Source organism: Anopheles coluzzii, chromosome 2, assembly GCF_943734685.1.
Source record: "Anopheles coluzzii chromosome 2, AcolN3, whole genome shotgun sequence".
Taxonomy (NCBI): Eukaryota; Metazoa; Arthropoda; class Insecta; order Diptera; family Culicidae; genus Anopheles; species Anopheles coluzzii.
The window spans coordinates 35,931,111-35,955,998 of NC_064670.1; the positions used below are offsets into that span (position 1 = coordinate 35,931,111).

At 44.9% G+C, this 24,888-nt stretch overlaps 4 protein-coding genes and 1 long non-coding RNA gene across 5 annotated transcripts; 2 read left to right on the top strand and 3 right to left on the bottom strand.

Annotated features, from left to right (window-relative positions):
- Positions 1-3,792: 3,792 nt before the first annotated feature.
- Positions 3,793-4,896, bottom strand: LOC125906512 (uncharacterized). The gene is made up of 3 exons (XR_007451890.1): positions 4,112-4,896; positions 3,998-4,039; positions 3,793-3,907 (listed from the first exon to the last, which is right to left on the bottom strand). It is a non-coding gene; the product is annotated as an uncharacterized LOC125906512 (long non-coding RNA).
- A 2,080-nt stretch (positions 4,897-6,976) lies between these two features.
- Positions 6,977-11,652, top strand: LOC120951655 (DNA repair protein complementing XP-C cells homolog). Its single transcript, XM_049605548.1, has 4 exons — positions 6,977-7,410; positions 7,476-10,047; positions 10,117-10,750; positions 10,825-11,652. The coding sequence occupies exons 1-4, from the start codon at positions 7,157-7,159 to the stop codon at positions 11,115-11,117; spliced, it is 3,753 nt and encodes a 1,250-aa protein (XP_049461505.1). The 5' UTR covers positions 6,977-7,156; the 3' UTR covers positions 11,118-11,652.
- Positions 11,653-12,955: 1,303 nt separating this feature from the next.
- Positions 12,956-20,854, top strand: LOC120947964 (probable cytochrome P450 28a5). Its single transcript, XM_040363849.2, has 8 exons — positions 12,956-13,305; positions 13,373-13,619; positions 13,718-14,348; positions 14,423-14,827; positions 17,006-17,168; positions 19,157-19,400; positions 19,467-19,574; positions 19,640-20,854. Exons 1-8 carry the CDS (start codon positions 13,121-13,123, stop codon positions 20,612-20,614), a joined length of 2,958 nt encoding a protein of 985 aa, XP_040219783.2. The 5' UTR covers positions 12,956-13,120; the 3' UTR covers positions 20,615-20,854.
- LOC120947963 (malignant T-cell-amplified sequence 1 homolog) lies at positions 17,850-18,801 on the bottom strand. The gene is made up of 4 exons (XM_040363847.2): positions 18,698-18,801; positions 18,473-18,625; positions 18,078-18,380; positions 17,850-17,976 (listed from the first exon to the last, which is right to left on the bottom strand). The coding sequence occupies exons 1-4, from the start codon at positions 18,706-18,708 to the stop codon at positions 17,895-17,897; spliced, it is 549 nt and encodes a 182-aa protein (XP_040219781.2). The 5' UTR covers positions 18,709-18,801; the 3' UTR covers positions 17,850-17,894.
- Positions 20,612-24,574, bottom strand: LOC120953175 (DNA repair protein complementing XP-C cells homolog). The gene is made up of 5 exons (XM_049605549.1): positions 24,163-24,574; positions 22,501-23,992; positions 21,508-22,428; positions 21,270-21,438; positions 20,612-21,202 (listed from the first exon to the last, which is right to left on the bottom strand). The coding sequence occupies exons 1-5, from the start codon at positions 24,396-24,398 to the stop codon at positions 20,910-20,912; spliced, it is 3,111 nt and encodes a 1,036-aa protein (XP_049461506.1). The 5' UTR covers positions 24,399-24,574; the 3' UTR covers positions 20,612-20,909.
- Positions 24,575-24,888: the final 314 nt, after the last annotated feature.

A 24,888-nucleotide genomic window follows, 5' to 3' on the forward strand; every position in this document is an offset into this window, starting at 1 on the left:
AGCTCGTCGAGCTACCCGTCCCTGGCTCCGCTGTCTACCCTTCGCCTGTGCGCGCTGACCAAGGTTTAGATGTGCTGGTGCGCCTGACGGCCAATCGCTGTCAGCCGTCGTTCGTGCTCATCAGTGTGGCCAGATTTCTTGGCGGTAGTCGGTAGGAGGTTCAATTTGTATGGGTAGTTTTCGGTATTTTCGGAAGTGTTAATCGGAGGGGTTGGGGGGGGGGGGGGGTGGTGGAGTTGCAAATCTGCACGACAAAATATTTAAAGGCGATGCATCAGATTTGGTTCATAGCGGTCACACGAATGAGGCCTTTCTGAAGTGTCGATCTGAAAATTGTACTAGGGATTCTAAGCCAACGAAGGATTGAGATCCCAAGTGCCACAAATCCACTAAACGACCACTAAACGGCTTCTAAACGACTCAAGTTCTCTACCTAAACGGAATATAGAAAGACTTCGTTTAGCAGACGGCAAACGACTCATGCATTCTAAAAATAGCGAAAAAGATGGTGGCGCTCTCTGTTGGTGGGATACCCCAACCAGTTGAGCTTCATCGCTTGGAGGAGAGCTGTCTCATTTATTCTGTACTGTTGTATGGTTTCGCATTGAAGTTATGCATCGCTAGAACTAGAACGGCGATACGATTGTTTAAATACTAAACTCGAACGGAAACCACCAGCACTGAAGCAAGTGAGATTTGAGTAATGGTCGTTGGTGTTGATACCCACGTATCTGACCACACGACCATTCATATAGATTTTTGCTCAAAAAGTTAGAAGGCTATATAGGTCATGATAAGATGAAACTTGTCGAAACACATCGCGAGAAAAGGATAGCAATAAAATGATGAGTTGTAATACGCCATCTATTGATCAAATCAATGAAGCTGTGGAGCTTTCATTTTTTTACTATCGATATTCAATTTTCCAGTCGTTTAAGCTAAATCTGTGGCGCTTGGGATGCACATTTCCTTTTGAGCAGAGGCGATTACCTTTTCTCGGGCGCGTAGGATTAGTCGCAGTGGCAGTACTAAATCGAATGCGATTTTATCGTATGTGCTGTTAGCAGCTATTTCGATTGATATTGCGACTATTTTGATCAATTGTTAAGTTGAACATAACAATAACGATAAAGAACATACGTCTATACAAATTATAGATACAAATACAACGTCTGTTGCCGCGTGTGTATACTATAAAACAGAAGAGCAAGTCCTCTAACCAGGCTACATTGATCAGCTTACTTTTTCTCTCTATTTTCATTGAATATTTTTTTCACACTTTCTCTTTGGCTCTACTTATCCTGTTGCTCTCTTACTATTTTATTCTTTATTCTTCACCGTTTTCCGTTTCCGTTCTGACGTTAAATTGCACTGGATAATCGTTGCGATTCGTCGTCCGACGTTATCTGTCAAATTCCATTCAAAATTTTGACATGCTTTCCGATAAAATCGCATGCAAAAAAGTAATGGCACGGTCCCAAAAAAAGGTGATTACAGCCCTTTCCCGTGTTACGCGGTTCTTGACTTTCACAGATTCGGAGGTACATAGTTCTCTAATTTTGATACATTAAATGTCAAATTAGTACAATTTGTTTCAAGAATTGTCGAATGCGGTTTTTATTTTGATCCGACTTGCCGAACTTGCGATCGCCGTTACTGCAGTCACTCACCACTGACAGTCCTGCCAGCGTGTCGATGTGTTAGTGAGAGCGGTTCGGCAGGACAGTACAATGATCGACCCAGGCTCGCCAGGGCAACGAATGGGAGCAATGTTCCGAACACCGAATGTTTGATGTAATCCAGACTTACAAGAATGTCCTCGGTGTAAGCAGTCGCAAGTTTTAGCAATACAGTTATATTATTTGATTAAGTTTTAAATACGTGTGCAGTTTATGTAGCTAGCAATACCAAATATCACAAAACCCTCGTTACAACACAAAACTTTTAATAATACTAAAAAAAATATATGCTTTAATGCCAGACATATTAGAATTTTCTGCACGAATCGTGTTAAATAAATAATAAAGGTGTAGACGTATCATAAATATGAACCTTGGTCAACCTCACCTCAAAATGTATGTATACCTTATCCTTAACTGTCAAAAGGATATGACAACGTCTGTCATTCGAAAACGGAATCAGAAATAAACAAGTCGGAAAAACCTTGCTCCGTAAAAAAACTCGTTTGGAATAAAACCTTAGTTTACATCTCAGAAGTGGGATTAATCTACAAGTATGCCTACAACAGAAGAAATAAAATGGTCATTAGACGCAGCTGGTATTGAATACCCAGAGACGGCAAAGGCGACGCAACTACGACAATTGTTTGCAGACAACGTGAAGAAGACAACAAGTCAGGAAATGGCGGCTGATAAAACACGTGGAGATGGTGATGACATAACCTCAAATGACGAAGCCGCTGCTATAGCCTCACTCGAAATGAAAGTAAAACGCCTGGAGCTAGAAAAAAAACTTTTATCTTTAGAAGAAGAAATAGCTGAGCTTCAACCAACTCACCTTAAACCAATATCGATGAATACTATTCAATATATAGAAACAATAGTGCCAAAGTTCACCGGAGAAGGCGATGAAGATGTGTGTGCTTGGATTCGTTCCCTTGAGGACATTTTCGTTATGACAAACGTCCCAGAGCCTCAAAAACTGCCGCTTTTGCGTCGATCGTTAACGAGCACAGCTGTTTTATTGGCACAAACTACTAAATCAAAAAATTACGAGGAGTTGAAGGGCGAATTGCTAAAAGAATTTAACAACAAGCCTTCTAAAGAAGTCATCTATAAAAATCTTAGAGCACGCCATCTGAACGCTAACGAAACAACGCTTAGATATTTGTTAGACATGCAACACATTGCAGCGGCAGCTTCAATTCCGGAAAACGAACTGGTGCATATCATCATTGACGGTCTCGGTGACCCCATACATACTGCATCCATGCGATTCATGGCAAAATCGATCGAGACGCTGAAACCTCTATTGAAAGAGTATGAATATATACGAACACGTGTACAGACAACGGTCCAGAAATCGTCTGTTCAACAACCACGAGTCCAGATTGCGCGAGCTGAACCAAACCAGTCGACTCCCAGATGCCTTAATTGCCGGAAATATGGACATTCGGAAAACTTCTGCCGCATGCCGATTCGACTTCCGGGGTCCTGTTTCAAGTGCGGTCAGACTGATCATGTCTATCGAAATTGTCCTCAACGGGTTCAGCAGATTGCCGTTACTACAAATGGTCCTGAACATCTAGAAACAACGCCTGTGACGGAACCAGTTTTTACTCTTAACGCCAACCAAGAGGTAAGTGTTGCCTATAAGAGTCAAGATGTATGGAGCAAATCACTAAAATTAGTTTCTCTTTTGGATACTGGTAGCCCTAAAAGCTTCGTGAATGAAAACGTTCTCCCTAAATCTCTTGTTGGAGAACCTAGGACGTCCATGTTGCGAGGAATAGGAGGCCCAAATTTATTAACGTTAGGATTTGTGGAGATGCGAGTACAACTTGCCAAGACCACGATACGTCACACCTTTATCGTCCTTCCAAAAATATACATGGAATGGCCAATGATTCTTGGTAGAGATGCATTATCCAAGTTAAATATTCAACTCAATCAGATACAAAATACGTACACTATAAACACTTTATTGAACATGAATAATATGAAAAAGCTGCCTTTAATAAAAACGAATTTATATCAAAAGCTCCATACACTTGACATTGTAAAGAGGTCAGTCGCACGTCGGGAGGGAGATTGCTCATATTCTGCTTTAGCTCATGAGTCGATCGATGTGTTTACCGATACATTTTCTTCTTTGTGTATGATAGATGTTGTTGATCAAACAAATCCCATTGATATTGGTAAAAACCTTACAAAATACCAAAGTGAAGCTGTAATTGAATCGATAACAAAAAATTATTTAGAGTTTCCTACAAATGAAATCGTACCCTCAACTTATACTATGAAAATAAATCTCTTACATGACACTCCTATTTCTACCAAACCAAGACGGTTGTCATTTGCTGAAAGAGAAAAGGTAAAAGTAATAGTAAAGGACCTGCTAGAAAAAAATATCATACGCCCAAGTAACTCACCATACGCGTCTGCCTTAGTCCTGGTTCGAAAGAAAAATGGCGAAGTTAGAAAATGTGTTGATTACAGACCATTAAATAAAGTAACAGTTCGTGATAATTTTCCATTGCCTCTTATAGACACCTGCCTAGAACATTTGGGACATAAACAATACTTTACGTTACTAGACCTCAAAAGCGGATTTCATCAGTTAGTTATGGATGAAGAATCGATTAAATATACGGCGTTCGTTACACCTGATGGGCAGTACGAATATACCCGCATGCCCTTCGGATTGAAAAATGCTCCGGCTGAGTTCCAACGCTTTATTAATTCGGTACTTAGAGAATTTATAGAACGAGGGGAATTGGTAGTGTATATAGACGACATTTTGATTGCTTCAAAAGATTTTGACCAACATCTTGAACTGATCGGACAAGTGTTAAACGCGATACGCAAAAATGGTTTGGAGTTACGACTGGACAAATGCAAATTTGCCCAAAGGGAATTAGAATACCTTGGTTACAATGCAAACTGTTTAGGAATACGTCCGAGTGAACATCATATTAAATCAATTAAAAACTACCCCTTTCCTCGTAGCAAGAAACAAGTTCAACAGTGCTTAGGCTTATTTTCATTTTTTCGGCGGTTCGTTCCATCTTTTTCAAGTATTGCAAAACCACTAACAAACTTATTAAAAGAAACAGTACCATTTGAGTTTACTAATGAATGCATTCAATCATTCGAAACCTTACGAAATAAACTTATTCAATCACCTGTGCTGTCAATTTACGACCCTAGTAGAGAAACCGAACTACATTGCGTTTTGGATCGGTTTTACTACAAAAACAAGATGATGATAAGTTTCACCCAATTGCTTACTTTTCAAAAACAACATCGAACGATGAATCCAAATTACATAGTTATGAGCTGGAGACACTTTCAGTAATTTACGCACTCAAAAGATTTCACACTTACGTCCATGGCATTCCCATAAAAATAGTGACAGATTGTAACTCATTGGTCCAAACACTGCAAAACCGCAATTTATCAGCAAAAATCGCTCGTTGGTCATTATTCCTAGAAAATTATGACTATTCAATGCAACATAGGCCTGGATCATCTATGCCTCATGTAGATGCATTAAGTCGAATAGAACACGTAGCAGTGATAGATGATCTGGATATAGATTTCCAATTACGGATTGCACAAGCTCGTGATGTAAATATTCAAAAAATAAAAACTGAACTACAGTCTAGGTCAGTAAGTGATTTCACTCTTCGTGATGGAGTAGTATACAAACAGTCTTCACCAGGTCGATTTAAATTCTATGTACCATCAGAAATGATTAACAATGTAATTCGATATATTCACGAAAAAATAGGACATCTGGCAGTCGATAAATGCTATTTACAAATCAATAAGAATTATTATTTTCCACAAATGAAAACTAGAATTCACAATTACATTAAAAACTGTATGAAATGTGTAATATATTCCGCCCCCGTGAAAACTAATCATAAAAACTTATACACTATACCTAAAACTGCCAATCCCTTTGATACATTACATATCGATTTCATAGGTCCTCTTCCTTCAATAGATTCAAAGAAGAAACATTTGCTAGTAGTAATAGATAGCTTCACAAAGTTTACAAAGTTATACCCAACAATATCTACAAGCACCCGTGAAGTGTGCAATGCTCTTAAATTATACATGTCATATTACAGTCGCCCTAAGCGAATAATTAGCGATAGAGCAACATGTTTTACGTCCGATGATTTTTCAAATTTTGTATCATCTCGAGGAATTACACATATACTAAACGCAACAGGATCACCTCAGGCAAATGGGCAAGTAGAACGGGTCAACCGCGTCCTACGACCTATTTTAAGCAAACTTACGAATCCGACTAATCATGCTGATTGGACAGTTCAAATTCCATCGGTTGAATATGCGCTCAATAATACAATTCACGCATCTACTCACTTCTCTCCATCTGTACTTTTATTTGGAACAGAACAACGAGGACCGATTCTAGATGAACTGACAGAATACCTAAATGATCAAAATCAAGCTTCACCTAGGGATTTCAATACAATACGAACCATAGCATCGAATAATATTACCAAGCATCAAGGGATTAATGAACGACAACATGCTATCAAATCTAAACCAGCACCTGTGTTTACTGAAGGGGAATTTGTGGTCATACGCAATATAGATAACACCGTCAATTCAAACAAAAAATTTGTTGCTCGATACAAGGGCCCCTATGTTATACACAAAATACTTCCAAACGATCGGTACGTCGTCCGTGACATTGATGGGTGTCAAATGACTCAAATAGCTTATGACGGAATTTTGGAAGCTGATAAAATAAGACGATGGATAGTCCCTCTCCCTGGTGGCGATTGACTCTTTACAAACAATTTTGGGCAACACTAATAGCATAGGAATTGAGGGCAATTAATGAAGTCAGGAAAGGCCGAGCTGTAGACGTATCATAAATATGAACCTTGGTCAACCTCACCTCAAAATGTATGTATACCTTATCCTTAACTGTCAAAAGGATATGACAACGTCTGTCATTCGAAAACGGAATCAGAAATAAACAAGTCGGAAAAACCTTGCTCCGTAAAAAAACTCGTTTGGAATAAAACCTTAGTTTACAAAGGGAATAACAATATTAAATTAAATTAAAAAAAAAATCACCGAGTAATCTAATGTATTTTAGCCGATCGTGAAATTCGACATTGGCGAATATTCGAGTTACGCGAATTCCTAGGTAACGCACAAACTGCGCATCTCAGGAATAGACTGTATTGAAACAAATCGTCACATCTCACCTGTATTTAACTTGACATTGCAATCCCGTGCGGCAATTGCAAGAGCACTGCCTAAGCTCCTGGTTGCCGTAGCTTTCTGTCAAAACTTTGGCGGGCTTTTGGTCCAATTGCACGAACTGTGGCAATTGCTCAGCTCCTCGTCCGGTGTGTGTTTCATTGTTTAATTGTGGCGTGTTTTTGTGGAAACGTTCAAACAAATACTCAACCTTCACTGAAATCATGAGTGATGAAGAAGATATTCTATCCGGTAGTGAGGAAGGCGACGATTTTTCTGCCAGCGAAGACGAATGGCTGCCCACGAAGGATAGCAAGAAAAAGGCCGGCAAAGGCAAATCCAAGGACGAAAGCAGTTCCGCCGAAGATGAGGACGAGGATGAGGACGATGGTTCCAGCTCGGCAGATGAAAGCGACCTGGATGATTTTGCTACCAGTCCCGCCAAGAAGAAGGGGAAACAGCCAACATCGCGGAAAAGGTTAGTGTGCATTGTTTAATGTGCCTGCTAAATTGATCTATTGAATCACGTGCTTTCCTTTGCAGAGCGGCCGGCAAGTCGCCTTCCGGCAAACAGCCGGGTGGAAACAAAAGAAAACGTCTGTCACCCGGCCTGCGGGATCGGCTCTATCAACAGTACAAGAAAGATTTGCTCAAAGAAATTGCCCCATCGAAGGCTCCCCTGAACAGCAGCGTTACAGACATCTTGCAAAAATGCCAATACCAGCGCAAAACGAAGGTCACTGAGCAGGCACCGAAATCATCCTCAGCGGCGAACGACTCCGATAGCAGCGGGGATGATCATTTGGTCGATCCGGAAAAGTTAGATCTGGGAGCGAAGTTCTTCGACAAGAGCGCTCCACCGAACGAACGACCATCGTCAAGCAAGAAGGGGGAGGAGGGGGACGGTGGTCCTCCCCAGTTTGATGTGAACGCCGGCATGCGTCTGTCGGACAGCTCGGACGGCGAAGGAGGGGAGCGACATATCGGTGAGGAACCATTACTGCCAGCCTCGATTCCGAAGCAGGCCGCTGACAAACTGATCAGCCATATCAATCAACAATCGAGTGAATTTATGAATTTTACCAATCTCGACCAGTTCACGGCCAAGGTGGAGGAAGCGAAAAAGTTTCTCATGAGCTACCAGCAGCGGGAAACGATCGCCGATAGCGCTGCCGGCCGCGACGCTGACGCATCACAAACGAGCGAGCAGCAGAGGGAGAATGTGTCCAGCTTGCTGGCCATGGGTGAGAAGGAACCGGGGACGGGGACGAAGCACGAGGAGGACGCCAGTTCGGACTCGGACTGGGAAGAGGTGCAGACGGGCGAGGGCACGGCGGGAAAGGAAGAGGAAGCTACCAAACCTTCCGCCGAAACTGCCACCGGTTGGCAGGTAACGATAGAGCTGGAAACGGCACAGAGCAAGCGTAAGCGCAGGGAAGAGCTGGAAATGGAATTGTACATCAAGCGGGAAATCAACCGGGTGAAGCGCAAAAATCAACTCAACTACCACAAGAGCAGCGTGCTGGGGGCGATTTGCATCGGGCGGCGCTTGAACGGAATCATCAACGGTGGCGCCATCCGGGGCCTGTTGATGTCGATCATGCAGACGAGGTGCGCCGAGGCGAAGGTGAAATGGGACGAGAAAAAGATGAAAAGCCTGGCGGAATGGTACAAGCAGGAGTTTGCGCTCGTGTCGAACGAGTTTCTTGTACCGCGCAATGGAGCGCATTGTAGCTTTGCCCTCTCGCTGGCAGTTTACACGCGTAAAGTCGCTTGCCGGCACGATTACATTCTCCTCTTTTTGGCCTGCCTTCGATTGGCCGGGGGACAGGCGCGGCTGGTGCTTTCCGCCCATGTACCGCCCAAGCGTCCGCCACTGAGCGACTTGTGCCCGATGTCCGAGCGTCAGATAAAGGAAAAGTTTGAAAAGCGTGTATCGAATGGTGGCGGGGCCGTTGGCTCCAAGCAAGAGGATGCAGTAAAAGCACCTGAAGAAACAGTACAAACGAAGAGCATTGACTTGAAGAAGGAGGACGATGGGAACCCACCCAAAACCGCTCCGCCTAGTACGGTAGACGCCGTGGAAAGGAAAGATAAACTTCCAACGGCAGCGAAAGAGAATCCGCCGGCCCCATCGAGACGATCGCCCCGAGGTAGTGGCGGCACCGTACAAAAGGACACCGCCCAGCCAAGGCCACCAACGACCCGCAGGAAAGCATTAATGACACTGAACATTCCTCAGCTGGACGGAGGAGATGATCGGTTGGTTGAAGCAAGCCTTCCGGTGGCACGTCGTTCTCTGCGCTCCAAATCCGTTACATCTGTACAGGCAGAGTCTCCCGGATCTTCCCCATTTGCAAAGCGAAAATCAAACACACCGACCACTGCTACTGCCGTATCTAAATCGCAAACTATTGCCACCCGTAAGAGGAAGCTTTTCACCGCTGCTCAGCCGGAAGTTAAAGCTGTTCCTCCGACACCACCAACAACATCCAGGCGAACCTCAGCGAGAAAAGCGGCAAAGCAAGCAGCGGAAACAAAGGAGCCGAAAGTTAAGCGAAGGACGGTTCGTCCAGATCCTCCATCGGATGATGATGCTTTTGAGGTGAAGACTAAAACCAGCGAGAAGAAGAGTGCTTCTTCTGGCAAGATCGTAAAAAAAGACACAAAACCGAAGGTTCCAGTAATTGTATTGGAAGACATTGCAAACAAATCTACCGAAGACGACAAGCAGCTTCTGGGCGACGGCGAGGCTGCTTCTGTACCAACGTCCGAGGAAGAAAAGACACCGCTGAAACAGGCGAAAGCCTCGCGAAAACGTGCCACTGTAACCCGGAAGCAGAAAAGCGCCCACGTGTCGGACGACTCCGCAGCAGACGACAGTGACTTTGAGATGCCGAATAGTGCGGCAAAGGAGCGGAACAAAAAGCGAACCAGCTCAGCAACGAAGGCGAAGAAGCCAGCACGGCCATCGCCGCGTCAAAAGCAGGCCGGAGGCGAACAGGGCAGCAAGCAGAAAACGGATCTGTGGATAGAATTCTACAACGAAAAATCGAAACGATGGCTTCCGTTCGATCTTGCAAGCGAGCAGATTGATTGTGTGGATTTAATTATGGTAAGGTTGGAATTTTGTCCATCCTATCGCGATTGTATAGTGATTTTTCCCATTTATTTTCTCCCCCAGCGCAATGCTTCCAATCCGATAGCGTACGTGTTCGGGTGGGATAACAAGGGTCATCTGAAAGATGTAACCGCTCGCTACGTGAAGAACTGGAACACGGCCTGCCGAATGCTGCGCGTGGAGCAGGCCTGGCTCGAGAAAGTGCTGCGCCCGTTCGTCGGCGAGAAGAGCGAAATGGATCGGCTGGAGGAGAAGGAGCTGAACAAGCTGGACGCCGACAAACCGCTACCAAAAACGATCAGCGAGCTGAAGAACCATCCGCTGTACGCGTTGCGCCGGCATCTGCTCAAGTTTGAAGCGCTCTATCCGGCGGAACCGCCCACGCTTGGGTTTATCCGCGGCGAGGCAATCTATCCGCGCGAGTGCGTCTACACGCTGCAGACGCGCGAAAAATGGTACAAGCAGGGCCGGGTCGTACGCCCGTTCGAAACAGCCTACAAAGTGGTCAAGTGCTGGAAGTACGACCGGCCAAACAACAACTGGCTCAAGGATCAACCGTGCGACATCTTTGGCCTCTGGCAGACGGACGAGTTCGATCCACCGACGGCAGAGAACGGTGTCGTGCCGCGCAACGAGTACGGCAACGTGGAGCTGTTTACCGAGAAGATGCTGCCGAAGGGGACGGTCCATCTGAAGCGTACGTGTTTGTGTATTATTCTTATTTGCTTCTATGGATTTTTATAAAATAATTTCTCTCTTTTCCGCTTGCAGTGCCGGGGTTGAACAAGGTTTGCAAGCGGCTTCAGATCGACTGTGCACCGGCATTGACCGGGTTCGAAATGGCGAAGATGCGAATGGTGCCAGTTTACGATGGGTTTGTCGTGTGCAAGGAGTTTGCGGAACAGGCGGTCGAGGAGTGGTACAAGGAGATGGAGAAGGAAGACCAGCGGGAGCAGGAAAAGCTGGAAAAGCGTGTCTATGGCAACTGGAAGCGGCTTATCAAGGGACTGCTGGTGCGCCGCAAGCTACAGAACAAGTACAATTTCGATAATCTAGCGCAGTAGTAGAGAGGGGCGTGCGCATTGTAATGCGAATCTACCTACGAAGTACAATCAAATTTCTTCTCTCTTACACAACACATTTCAATTGTACCTTAGCCATTTGTGTGTAGTATTATTTTTACATGTTTATCTTGTTACGGGTTAAAATATACATTTATCTTTTTTGTACGCTAATCGTGTTTACGCTTAAGAAACATATATAAATTTTAAGTTCTCTTCGATTCTTACAAGGGATGACTATCTAAATGTGTGTGAAAAACCGTTCCGCAAAAAAAAAGAGAAATTTCGTTGAACGTTCCAGTGTTTAATTCGATTCTTTCACGATTGCTTGAACGTGTGATCGCTGCATGTTTGTTTACTAACAGCTTGTTAATACTTGTTTCGGACGCGCGCCCTTGGTTAGTTGTTCTTAAGGTCACTCTCTTTCGTAACATCAATCAACGAACTGTGCGGGACAACTAGTCCAACACGAATTCACAGTATCTCGTCCCAATATACACTAGTGTTGGGTTTCAAGAATCTTTCGTTGAGATTCATTCATATGCCTTTTAAGCGATTGAGTGATGTCGAATCGAATCTCTAAAGATTTATGAATCTTTAAGGAATTATAAATGTATAAAGATTCACGAATTTTCAAAGATATAATAGACGATTAAAATAATTATAAAGAAGAATCTATTAGGAATCATTCATCCATAAACTTTCATCCATTCTAGAGAGATTCATGGATCTTTGGACATATATCGTATTCAATTTATTGAATTTGCACTATTCCGTGGTACAGTGGTTAACTCGCAAGACTTAGCAACATGCACGCTCTTGGGTTCAAGCCTCGCATGGACCGTATCCCCATAGCAAGGGCAAGACTGTTCAGCTGCGCGCAGTACTTGCCAAGAAGTCTCGAAAGCCCTGTATTGGCTGGTATATGACCATGTAGTTTATTACGCCAAGGAGAAGAATAAGCGCTAGCTCCATGAAAACTTGGAGATTTTTTTTAATTTCTTGAGATTTATTAATCTTATCAGATTCATTAATCTTGCAAGAATCACCGATTTCCAACTGAGAAGCAGAATCATTGCGTCCTTTGAAAAATTCATTAAGAATCATGAATCTGAATCAGATTTAACTAACACTAATATACACACATGACTCATGAACAACCGATGGAGTCATTTGAAAATGATGGCCTGAACCTTCCAATCATTTAAAAAGTAAATCGTACAGAAGCATTTAAATGGTTCCTAGCCTCTTGCATTGGAATATTTTACACCAAAAAGTGTCTTATTTCGTAATTTTAACTGAAAATGAATGTCCAGATGTACATGTTTAATCATGGAAATGTACCGAGCAGGAGATTGTAGTTACTTTAGCTCCCTGGCTACCAATCACCCCTTTTGCACGGATAGCCATATATGTACACTAAACTCTGTTCAGCAAGCTCGCTGATAAGCGAACAAAAAATCACATCCGATAAAAAAGTCACCAAGAGATAGTCAAATTCAAGTGGTCTTTACACACCACCCTATCGTTGTGTAGCATACACATACCAGATGGTGGCGCGTTCTCTGTCTCCCCGTCCTCCGCAGTTCTCCAAACAGGCCCACAGTTTCAGTTTATTTTTAGTAAATTCCTTCCGCACTCCGATATCCCTCCATTAATGCTTCCCGAATATTATGAACGTTAGAAGAGGAAAGACAAAAAAAAATGCACGTTATCTCCCACCAACGGTCAAGTGTACATATCACACTAACACGCGGCAGGCAAACCTCGATCGATGATGACATCGGCCCCCACAAACACTAACCTGCGCCAATGCGTATAAAGAAGAAGAAAGAAAAAATCATACAATTTGGCCGCTCAGCAGTCAAACGCGCCGGTCTCGCAAGCGTAAACCTAACATTCGCTCCCCGAACACGGAGCAGCGTGGAGGTGTTGGTGCGTATTCCGTTCATCCGTTCAAGCACCGTTCGAAAGTGATCACGGGCGGGTGTTTTTAAACGTAAAAGATGTTTGTCACCGTCACACTGCTGGTGACGGCGATCACGTTCGTGTACGTGTATCTGGCATGGTACAGCAACTACTGGACGAAGCGGGGCGTTCCGGGACCGGCGCCGCGGCTACTGTTCGGTAACTTTCCCAGCTTCATCCTGCGCAACCGCCCGTTCGTGGATGACTTTCAGGACATTTACGAGTGAGTATCATTTATGAGTGAGAATGTTGGCTTGGCTCACTAACTAGGCCTGTGCTGTCACCCACAGCAAGTACCGCTCGAAGGGCAATGTGATTGGCGTCTTCAATGGGCGCCAACCGGCAGTGCTGGTGATGAAGCCCGAACTCATCAAAGACGTGCTGATAAAGAACTTTAAACAGTTCCAAGATAACGAGTTTGCCGATTCGGTCAGCAAGGACAGCGATCCCATCTTTGGCCGCAATCCCTTCATGCTCAAGGGCGAAGAGTGGAAGGAGAAGCGTGCCGAGGTGACGCCGGCCTTTACCACGTCCCGGGTATGTTGTAGAACACCCAAAAGCCCCCGGTTTTGCTAATTTTGAATGAGAAGATCATATAACTTTCCAAACTCTCCATCGATCCTCCCCTCGCACAGATGAAGGCCCTGTTTCCGTTCGTGGAGGACGTATCGAACCGGATGAAGCAGTACATCGCGCAGCACACCACCAAAGGACCGATCGAGACGCGTGAACTCTGTGCCAAGTACACGACCGACGTCGTGTCGAGCTGCATCTTTGCGGCCGACGCGCAATCGTTCACCAAAGAGAAGGCCGAAATACGCGAGATGGGCCGGAAGCTTCTCGAGCCGAACTTCCAAATCGTCGTGATGTTTCTGCTGATCGGGTTAATACCGGCGCTCAAGAAGCTGATCAAGATTTCGTTCGTGTCGAAAGAGATAGAACAGTTCTTTACCGATCTGATGGAGAAAGCGGTCGCCTACCGGGAGCAAAACAATGTTAAGCGCGTCGACTATCTCGATCATCTGATGGCACTGCGCGCGAAGAAGCAGCTCAGCTCGCTCGATATGGCCGCGCACGGTGTGACCTTCTTCATCGATGGCTTCGAAACGTCCAGCCTGGCAATGTGCTTTACGCTTTACGAGCTGGCCAGAAATCCGGACTGCCAGGAGACGCTCCGGAGCGAACTGATGGCCGCTCGGAATGAGGACGGCAGCATCGATTACGATGCACTGCTGGAACTGCCCTACCTCGATCAGGTGTTGTACGGTAAGCGATAACTAAGAAGGGAGATTTGGCAAGAGTGTGTTGTGTTGAATATGCCTTTTCTTTGCTTTGCACAGAGGCACTGCGCATTTGGCCACCGGCCGCCTTCTTGTCAAAGGTATGCACCGTGCCCACCGAGCTGGAGGTAACGGACGGCAAGAAGGTGCTGATCGAACGGGGCCTCCCGGTAATGCTGCCCGTGTGGGCCGTCCATCGCGACAAGGAGTACTACGAGGAGCCGGAACGCTTTAATCCGGACCGCTTCTCGCCGGCAACAGGCGGCACCAAGGTGTACCGTGAGAAGGGCTGCTTCCTACCGTTCGGCGACGGACCGCGGCAGTGTCTCGGTATGCGCTTCGCACTGATGCAGGTTAAGCGGGGTCTGTTCGAGGTGATCACCAAGTACGAGGTGTCGGTCAACTCGAAATCGAAACAGCCAATCCAGCTGGATCCGAAAGCGTTCATCGTGTGTCCGCTGGGCGGTATCTGGTTGGATTATAAACCGATTGAGGCGTAAGCCAAGAGCAACTGAGGGGGGGTGTGTCGAATTGGATTAGTGACGGAGGTTGTGATTGATGAGTCAGTGCGAGTGTGTGGTTATAAATAGAAGATATCTTAACGCAAGGTACGATAACAGAAGATATGAGACATGCGAACCTTTGTTTTACAGATTAGATTACATGCGATGACCTTTAAATAGCGTTTCTTTTTTCCTTTTTTGAAAATATAATGTTCTTTACATTTTTATGGGTTTAGAGGTGGAAATTTTAATAACATTTGAATAAACGAGGAAAATTAACATTAAACAACTCTCGAACATTCGTTATTAAATTCAAGATTTTTGAATTATAAGCCTATCTTTCTTTCTTGGGAGAAGACTATCCAACGATTAGAATCGATCCAACATCCGGCCTTGTAATAACTGGTGCGTTTACCATTGGATCATTGAGTACCTCTTGTATTGGGCGGTTGAAAACCAATTTAAAATAATAACAGTATGCAGACGATATCGTCTATAGGTTAGAAATAAATTTATTGAAGCTGCTTTCCAGACTTCAAATCACAAAGTTTAATCGTATAGCAAAATCACAGAGGACGGAAGGGTAAAGTTTGAGCACTCTGGCAGTTGTATGTTTACTTGGTCGCGTTTTGTTTGTTCGTCAGTGAGGTGAGATGCACTGAACACGATACTGCGAATGAATAGCCAAGGGAGTGTGTCGCATCAATTGAACTCAATTGCCTTTTCGAACGATGAGTTTGCAATTCTCCTACCAACGGCCCAACACACACGGGGTGCCCTGTGGAACTGATTTGTTTCTCGTATGGCATATTATCTCCCTCCGGGAACTTGGGAGGGAAATCTCTCAGAAATCGGTTATCGCATGTTTGTTTTGAATTGCTTGTAACCAGGCTTTTACTGGGATTTTACTGGGCATGCAACTAATATATAAAAACGAATAAGAAAAACTGCAAAAAGTGTAATATTAATAAATCAGAATATGACACAATTCCGATAAAATACAATTCGTGAGTTTCTGCCTAAAATTGAACCACTTCCCCAGACTCATCAAACCAAACAACGGAAAGCGTTCATCTGGAGGACACATATGGCATCGATCTGTTTTGGAGCACATTTACGAACAGCAGCACAACCATACGGCGACCAAGCGATCTTAATGCCACGCTTCCACACCAAAGGAAGCGTGTGATGGTTCCATTCTGGTGCTGACCTTAGCTAGCACAGCTCCGATGGGGTGGGTTGATTTTAAATAGAATCAAACTACGTATGAATATAACCTTGGCTTGCGAGCATAATGCAGGCAGTCACGAAACGAATCGTGCAGAGTGTTCGCGGGTCAAAAATAAAGACCAAAACAGCTGGAGTGTAATCTATAAATTCAGTAATTTATCACCTTCCAGACGTAACGTGTGTACTATCGCAACTGAGCGCGGTACAATTGTTTTGTTTGTGTGAAGTTCATTTTTTCTTCCCTTTCTTGATGATAATACGTTGAGATTGTTAGGCATAACTTGCGAATTCGAAGCATAGAATTCGATAAGGTCTTCACATTGGGTTTGCCGCCCATTCAGATTGCAACCTCCATTGCTCCATTAGAATAAATATGTACAATGGGCATATGTACTGCATCGTTACGGCGTGTTTCGGTGCCATGGCGTCATCTGCTGCGCCTTATTCCAAGAATCAAATCCCCTCCAATTCGCTGGTGGGACAACTGCATATGCTAAAATTAATATAAACTTACACCGCACATACACAAGCAACAAATCGCGCGCGCGGCATCGGACAACGGTCGCCGCATTCAAACAATGTTATCGCGTACGCAAGTGTGCGAATCATACACGGGCGCGTGTGCGCTAAACCATACCAAAGACTACGATGACCAGATGGTGGCGAATTTTCAATCGAGAGTCGTCGAGAGATTTAAAATCTTTCGCCAACGCAATAACCAACGCACAGTCAGTCCAACCGAACCAGTTCTGATCGGTCGATTGTGTCGATCGGAAGCATTCGATAGTGGGTGCGCGGAGATTCGTGGAACAGAACGAACGTTATAAATTGGTGTGTTTTCTTCCGTTGGCAACGCGAACCGCTTCAAGTCAAACAGACCGAACGATGTTGCTCATTTTGTTCGGCACAGTTGTGGCCTTCGTCGCATTAGTGTATATATTTCTTACGTGGGAGTTTGGATTCTGGGAGAAGTATGGCGTCAAGGGACCGAAACCGAAAATACTGCTCGGCAACATACCGTACTTGCTGACCAAAAAGCGGCACACCGTCTACAATTATGATCAACTTTACAAGTGAGTTATAATTACTGTAGGCGCATTGTTAGTACATTTATAATTTAAATATTTGCGTTTTACTAATCAGTGGTGATTTCAATGATGAATTTATGGCAGTTGATTTAAGAACAGTGTTTCCTAAAACTGGTCACTAATTAATTAATTCATTTTACATGATTCAATAACGGACTTAAGTGAACCTGTTTAAATATCAACAACACATGTGCATATAAATTACCAAGCTATCGTGTCAAAATAATGGTACTGTGAACTTGCATAAGGAAGGAAGAAAATTTAACTATTTGCGCCAAAAAAAGATTAGTTCAAATTCTCGTTAGATGTTTCTAATAGGAATCAATGAAATATAATAGGATTGCACTGAAGCAATTCAAAGTGTTGCTTTCATCCTTTTTAGCGCAACGACCAGCGCAACAGGTTTTGCTAAGTGGGCAGAATCCGAATGGGAATCAATTCATTGTGGACTTGTCCATTCGTTAGACTACCGCATATTCTAAACGTAGCTCATGTTGCAGCAGAAAAATATATAAAGAACACCTCATACAGTAAAATGTTTGACTAACCGACAGAAACATGTTTAAAGAATGATTTTTTGGTTTCTATTCTTATTTCATGCCATCAATCGCGATCGTTTTGGTCTGTTCTTTCAATTGACATTAATTGCAAATAACTCACCAGCCGTTTCGTGTAAAACACAGCAATCGAAAAGCCCTTTTAGGACGTGTTTTATTTAATCGTTTTCATCTGCCACAATCCGTCGTTGAGATAGTGGCAATTTTCCACACCAACGCCCTTATTTACTTTGGCACTGAAAACAAAACAGAGAGAAAAAAGAAAACCGTATAAACATACGACTCGATTTCCCTAAAGCGCAATGATATTTATAACAGTAATAAAACCAATACTCACATATCATCGGTCGACATGGCGGTCAATCCGATGGCCAGCGCGTGCTGCTTGCCTTCGGCCATTATCGCTACAACCGTTCCCTTCTCCACCTTGGTCATGCACGCACCCGGTGACGTCAGCCCGGGGCACATAATGTTGGCTCCGCTTAGTACGAACCGGATCGCACCCTTGTCCACCTGTTCCATCGGCAGGAAGAATGGAAACCGATGGAACAGCTTCAACGTCGGCATCCATGGTCCGTCTCTGTGACGGAAGAAAACCTGCTCGCCTGCGCCATTGATGAGCAGCTCAATATGGTCGTGACTGAAACGGGCCGAAGAGTGAGGCAGAGCAGTATTAGCAGTTAATTTTTGATTGTAAAGGTCATATTGATCAGCGTATGCAGATACACTCACCACTTAACTATCCGGAACGCATCTTTCTTCGGTAAAACTAGATCGATGTGATTTTCGATGGTGGGAAACTGCTCAATCAGCTTGGCCCGGATGCCTTTCTGCACCGAGGACTTCAGTTGCTGCACCCCCGAGACGCTTTCTTTTTCGTCAAACCTGTTGTAATATTATAATTTTGAATGTTATTCACTTTGCTTTACAACAGACGCTGCAGTTTATTTTACTTACTTCTTGAACATCGTGCGGCAGAGATACGGCTTGAGTCTTGTTTTGGACGAATTCGGCAAATTGACAATTGTACAGTCGGCGCTGTCAGCAAATGACAGCGACAATGTTGACGTGTCCAGTGTTGCCAATTCGAACGATTTCTATTAAAATTTGAATCTGTCTTCTGTGGCCGTTGCATATTTGGATTGTATCGTTAATTCGGTGAGCCCAAACTTATGATCTTGGGATAAGCTTGATCAATGGTTAGTTTGGCCCCTTTTAAGACTGTTCCTCAGTTATGGCCTTGGAGTAGGTCCTAAAAGTGTGCGATTTTTGACACATCTAGTTCCAAGCTCATTCCAGTTGATTTCGGATCTATAGTAGAAATGAGTCTTTTCCAGTCTTAAAATTGTCCCTATTCTAGTAGCAGAACCGATCCCTAGTGTCCCTAAATTATATCAAATGTTTCCATTTTTACAGTGACTTCAAAAATGAACCAGCCGTCGGATTCTTCAGTATACGGTCGCCTCAGCTAATGGTACGTGATCCGGAGCTGATCAAAGAGGTGCTGAGCAAAGGCTTCCAAAACTTTGCCGAAAATGATTTTTCGGACACTGTTGACGAAAAGTCCGATCCACTGCTAGCCCGCAATCCGTTCAGCTTGAGTGGGGAAAGATGGAAAACCCGCCGGGCGGAGATTACCCCTGGATTCACCAACAATCGGGTTCGTTGTTTCACTTTAATCCTATTCAATGCCTCGGTTTGAAATGTTTTATTTCTTTGAAACTAGATTAAAGCGATGGCACATTTGATGGACGAAGTTTGCGAACATATGACCGATTATTTGCGAACACAGGCCAAATCCAGTGACGGCGTAGCAACGTTGGATGCAAAGGAGGTAAATGTTTGAAGAATGCCATCCACGAGTTCTTCCTGATGTTCACGTCAATCTATCTCCGTTAGGTCATGGCAAAGTACACCACCGATGTAGTGGCCAGCTGCATCTTCGCCATCGATGCCCAGTCGTTCGTGAAAGAAAATCCGGAAATTCGTCTGATGGGCAAGCGTATCATGAACTTTAACTTTGTCGTGCAGCTTGCCCTGCTGGTAACGACCTTCTTCCCGTCGGTCAAGAAATTCTACAAGTTTACCTTCATCCCGAAGGATACGGAGCAGTTCTTCATTCGCATCATGCAGGACGCGATACGCTATCGGAAGGAGAATAAAATCAACCGGACCGATTTTCTGGACCATCTGCTGCAGCTGCAGGATCGCAAGCAGATTACGGACATCGACATCGCCGGGCATGGTGTGTCGTTCTTTGCCGATGGGTTTGAAACATCCAGCATCGTGCTGACCTACTGCCTGTACGATCTGGCCAAATATCCGGCCATCCAGCAGGAGCTGCGCGATGAAATTGCAAAGGCAAAGCAGGTGGGCGGTGGAACCATGTCGTACGAGCAGCTGGGTGAAATGGCCCTGCTGGAACAGATTATTTGTGAATCTATGCGCATCCATCCGCTGATGGCCGTCATGGCCAAGCGGTGCACCACTGATACGACGCTCGTCGGGCCGAAGGATCGTAAAATATTCGTCAAAAAGGGTACAACCGTTGTGCTGCCGTACTATTCGATCTGCTTCGATGCGGAACACTTTGTCGATCCGTATAAGTACGACCCGAAACGGTTCGCGGCCGAAAACGGAGGCAGCAAGGCGTACCGCGAGCGTGGCGTTTACTTCCCGTTCGGTGATGGTCCGCGCATGTGTCTGGGGATGCGTTTTGCTGTGACGCAGGTGAGACGGGCGATAGTAGAGGTAGTGGAACGATTCTCAATCTCTGTCAGCAGCAAAACGATTGAACCGTTCGAAATGGATCCGGACCAGTTTATGTTGATGCCCAAGGGCAGCATTTGGTTGGACTTTAAACCAATTGCATAATACTGAACACGCATTTTTATTCACGTTGACAAGGTGCAATGTATGTAACTCGGAGTAACAATATAATAAGGTAAAAGTTTTGAAAACGAAAGCCTAATTCATAACATTTCGTGATACACGAAAACAGAGAGCTTCACAGAGATGCAAGGATCGACCTTTATAGAAAAAACGCTGAACCGTAATAAAGCAACACACAAAACGTGAACAAATTAACAGCAAAACAATAAAAGAGTAAACATACCTAAACATCGTTCAATTTGTGTGAAATGAACCAGAGCAAACGTGTGCCCCAGTTCTACTGGACGAGATTATCAAAGTTGTACTTGTGCTGGAGCTTTCGGCGGATCAGCAAACCCTTGATTAGCTTCTTCCAATTGCCATACACACGCTTCTCGTACTTTTCCTTCGCTCGCTGCTCTTCGGCCTGCTGCTCCTCATGCCAGGCGTCAACGACTACATCCTTAAATTCTTCGCAGACGACGAACCCATCGTACACCGGGTGACTACTGCCGCCGTGAAAATCGAACCCAGTGACGGCCTGAGCACAGTCGATGCGAAGTTTTTTACATATTCGGTTCAGTCCCGGCACTGAAATGTGGCGCAAGGTTCAAAATTACTTTAAATATTAAAGCCATTGTGTGTTCCGTCCACTTACGTTGCAGATGGACCGTCTTCTTGGGCAGCATGCAGGGCTTGAATAGCTCCACATTGCCGTACGCATTCCGCGGGACGATTCCATCTTCCGCCGTAGGCGGATCGTACTCTTCCGTCTGCCAGTAGCCAAACAGTTCGAGCGGTTGCGATGGTAACATTTGTCCGGATGACTAGAATTAAAAAAAAGTATATGGTTTAAATGTTTAATTGTTCTAAAATCCATATGCAACACAACTCACCCTGTCGTATTTGGGCCGGCCGGAAACAATCTTGTACGGTGTTTCGAACATTTTCACCGTACGCGCCTGCTTCAGCCACACTTCGCGCGCATGCAACGTTTGTACGCATTCGCGGGCGTACACCGGCTCCTTGCCCGAGGTAAACCCAAGCGTTGGCGCATCCGGCGGGTAGATCGCTTCAAACTTGAGCAAATGGCGCTTCAGCGCAAAGTAAGGATGGTTTTTGTACTCCGCCACCGTGCGTGGCAGTGGACGCTCCTCCAGTATACGGTTCAGTTCCCGATCCTCGGCAGCGTCCCGTGCAGCGCACTGTTTACCGCCCCTGAACGGACCCAGCACGTTGTCCATCCACTGCTGCATGATGCGATGTTTAATCGTTACGGTAAGATAGTCCGCACAGTAGCGCGCAGAGATGTCCTTTATCGAGCCGTCGTTGTTCCAGGCGAGCACGTACAGCATAGGGGTGGATGCTTGCTGGACGATTTCATTGACACACTCCATCAGGCCGCGCGTAACGTCCAACGGAATCCAGCGTTGCTCCTCCTCGGCAAAGGCTTCAATCCACAGGTTCAGTTTGTTGCACGAGCTCGTTTTGGTGCTGCTTTCGTCGTCGTCCGTCGATAGCACTGGGGTTTTGAGCAATTTTCTCGTTTTCGGGTTGAATCGTTCAATTTTGACGATCTTTTTGACGGGCGAAGGTGTACTGGTGGTGGATTTGGTAGTGGGTTTGGTAGTGGGTTTGATGGTTGATTTTTCCGGCAGTTTGTCATTCTTGTCTTTCTTCGCTTCATAATCTCTTCGTATCATTTTGGAGGATTCGCCGTTTTTATCTTGGGAGCTGGTGGCGGGTGCCTTTACCGGTTCGGACCTATTTTTAACATTTTTAGCCTCTTTAGATGGTTTACTATTTTTTGCTACAGACTAAAAGGGGAAAGAAAACAAAATATATGTATTAAATAGGTTAAACTACCTAAATCCGCTTTGGTGTGTTACCTTTGTCGTTTCGTCCTTTTCTGTAGTCTTTGCTTCATCCATTCGTTGTTTTCGTGTTTTTCGCGGTGAAATACTGACCGGTTTAGTTGCTTCCTTCGGCACCTTCGCGTTACCATCCGGAACAGCTGACGTTCGCTTCTGCTTGGAACGGTTACTTCGGCTGCTTTCCGTATCATCTGCTCCATCTAGCTGCGGAATTTCGACAGGGGAAGATTTCCGTTTCCTGCTTACTTTAGCTTTTTTCTTCTTTTCCTCGCCATAATCATGATCGCTCTCGACGTTTTTCTTCGTGTCCTTGGCCACTTTCATTTTCTCCTTTGCCGGTACCACTTTCAGCAGATCGGAGTTGGACAGCACCTTCGGCACCACCTGTAACGATGTCACCATCCGACACTGCACGCCGATAGAGCGTAGCAGTATGATGAACATCAAAATGTAATCCCGCTTACAGTTGGCCATCTGTGAGAGCAGCTGAAGGCGAAGCGATTTTTCCAACGTCAGCCTTTTCCAGCTGTTCACAAACACTCGTCTGTCCTTCAGATCAACGATTTCGCGATAGTACTGCATGATCTGCTGAAAGTACTGCACATTGGTGCGACCGTTGGGATAGCACCGTTCCGATGGTATGAGCGCATTGCCGATTGCCAGCAAGGTGGGCGAATTCAACACGCCGTTGGTAAAGTTCCCATGCGCAATGCCCATTATGATGGTCACCTTGTGCAATACCAGCTGAGCGTCCCGTTTCTCGCGATTGATCATCCGGTTGATGTACGCCTCCACGTCGATTTCGGTACACTTTTTCTTCTTCTGCTTTGCCAGCTCCGGTTTGAGGGTGATTTGAACCGTTTCTGCACGGGACGTACTAGCCGGCTCGGCACCCTCCTCAACTTCCTCCCAGTCGGAGTCAGATTCTGCCTGCTTCTTTGCTGCCTTACGCGACTTGGTTGTGGTTCCTTTGGCGGAAGGGATAGGTTTTTCGGCCACTGTCGAACTCTTTTCACCCATCGCAAGCAGGCTCGAAATGTCGATCGCATTGCCGGCAGTGAGTTGCTGTTGCTTTTTCGTAGCGCTTTCGAGATGGTTCTTGGCCGTTTCGAGCGTTTTAGTAAAGTCCTGGAAATTTACGTATGCCTGCGACGCTTCGTTAATTTTTGCTATCAACTTTCGCCCCTTACGGTCTTCGGCAGGGCTATTGTCGTGCTGTACCACAGCATCGTCTTCCTCTTCTGAACTATCGGAGAGTTTTCCCATCCCAGCGTTACAATCGAACACTGGGGCGGCATCTGGTGCGGCTACCTTTCCGCCAGCGAGTGAGCTCGATGAGATAGCAGCAAAAAACTTTGAATTTAGATCCAGTTTAGTGGGATCAACAAGATGTTCGTCGCCAGAGTCGGATTCGGAATCTTGATATGAGCTTTGCTTTACTGATGCTCTTCCAATGGTTCCAGTGGCCTTTCCCGAGCGGTTAGTTGGCGGTTTGCCTTTTGTGTTGCTAGTAAGAAAAGGAAAAAAAAGAATGATATAGAGCACGACCTAACGCGTTGGGGTTTTGTGAACCCTTTTTGAAGCAGGTAACAAATTCCAATCCCCAACCGTTTTGAACAGCCGATTCAAGGTCACGAATGAAGTAGCGTGCACGTGTTTGCAGCGGAGGACGCGTACCTTTTGTGGAATCGTTGGTTGTTTTTGGCCATTTGTTTGCCTTTACCAACTGTTTTGGAGGTTATCTCATCATCTTCGGAGTCGCCATCCGATTCGTCGGAAACAGCTTCACTATCTGAAGAATCGTTCCGCTTTCGTTTGTTCTTGCCATCCGATTTCCCGGGCAACCATTCGTCTTCGGACGCTGAAAAATCGCCCCCTTCTTCCTCGCTCTCCGACATGAATGTATCGCTCATTTTTCTTTATAATTAAGCAAGAACACGCACCAAACACTAACCAACTCCGAAACGGAGTTTTAAGCACTAGTTTAATTGATTTCTACCACGAAACTAGTTGCGAAATACACACCTGTACCGCGGAACGAAAATGCGCGTGCAGATGTAAACAAGATTCGCTGTCAATAAAGAGGGAGAGAGAAAGAGAGCAAGAGAAAACAAGAGGGAGAGAAAGATCAACAACAACAAGGTGCTTGAACGTCCGGTATCCCTTTCGTTCGTCAAAATGACAGTTTAGCACAATCAGGACTAGCTGGTTCAAGTGTAAAATAGCCATAATTATCAGGCAAATTCGCATGTTCAAATTTCAAATCAGGCAAGTTCATAGCTGTACTGAGGGATGAAAGGTAAACAAACTGATGGCAAGTTGAATTGATCGACGAATAATATATAGAAATGAGCTTAACTCGACAAAATAATTAAAAAAAATGCGATATTTTTTGTCGTAAAA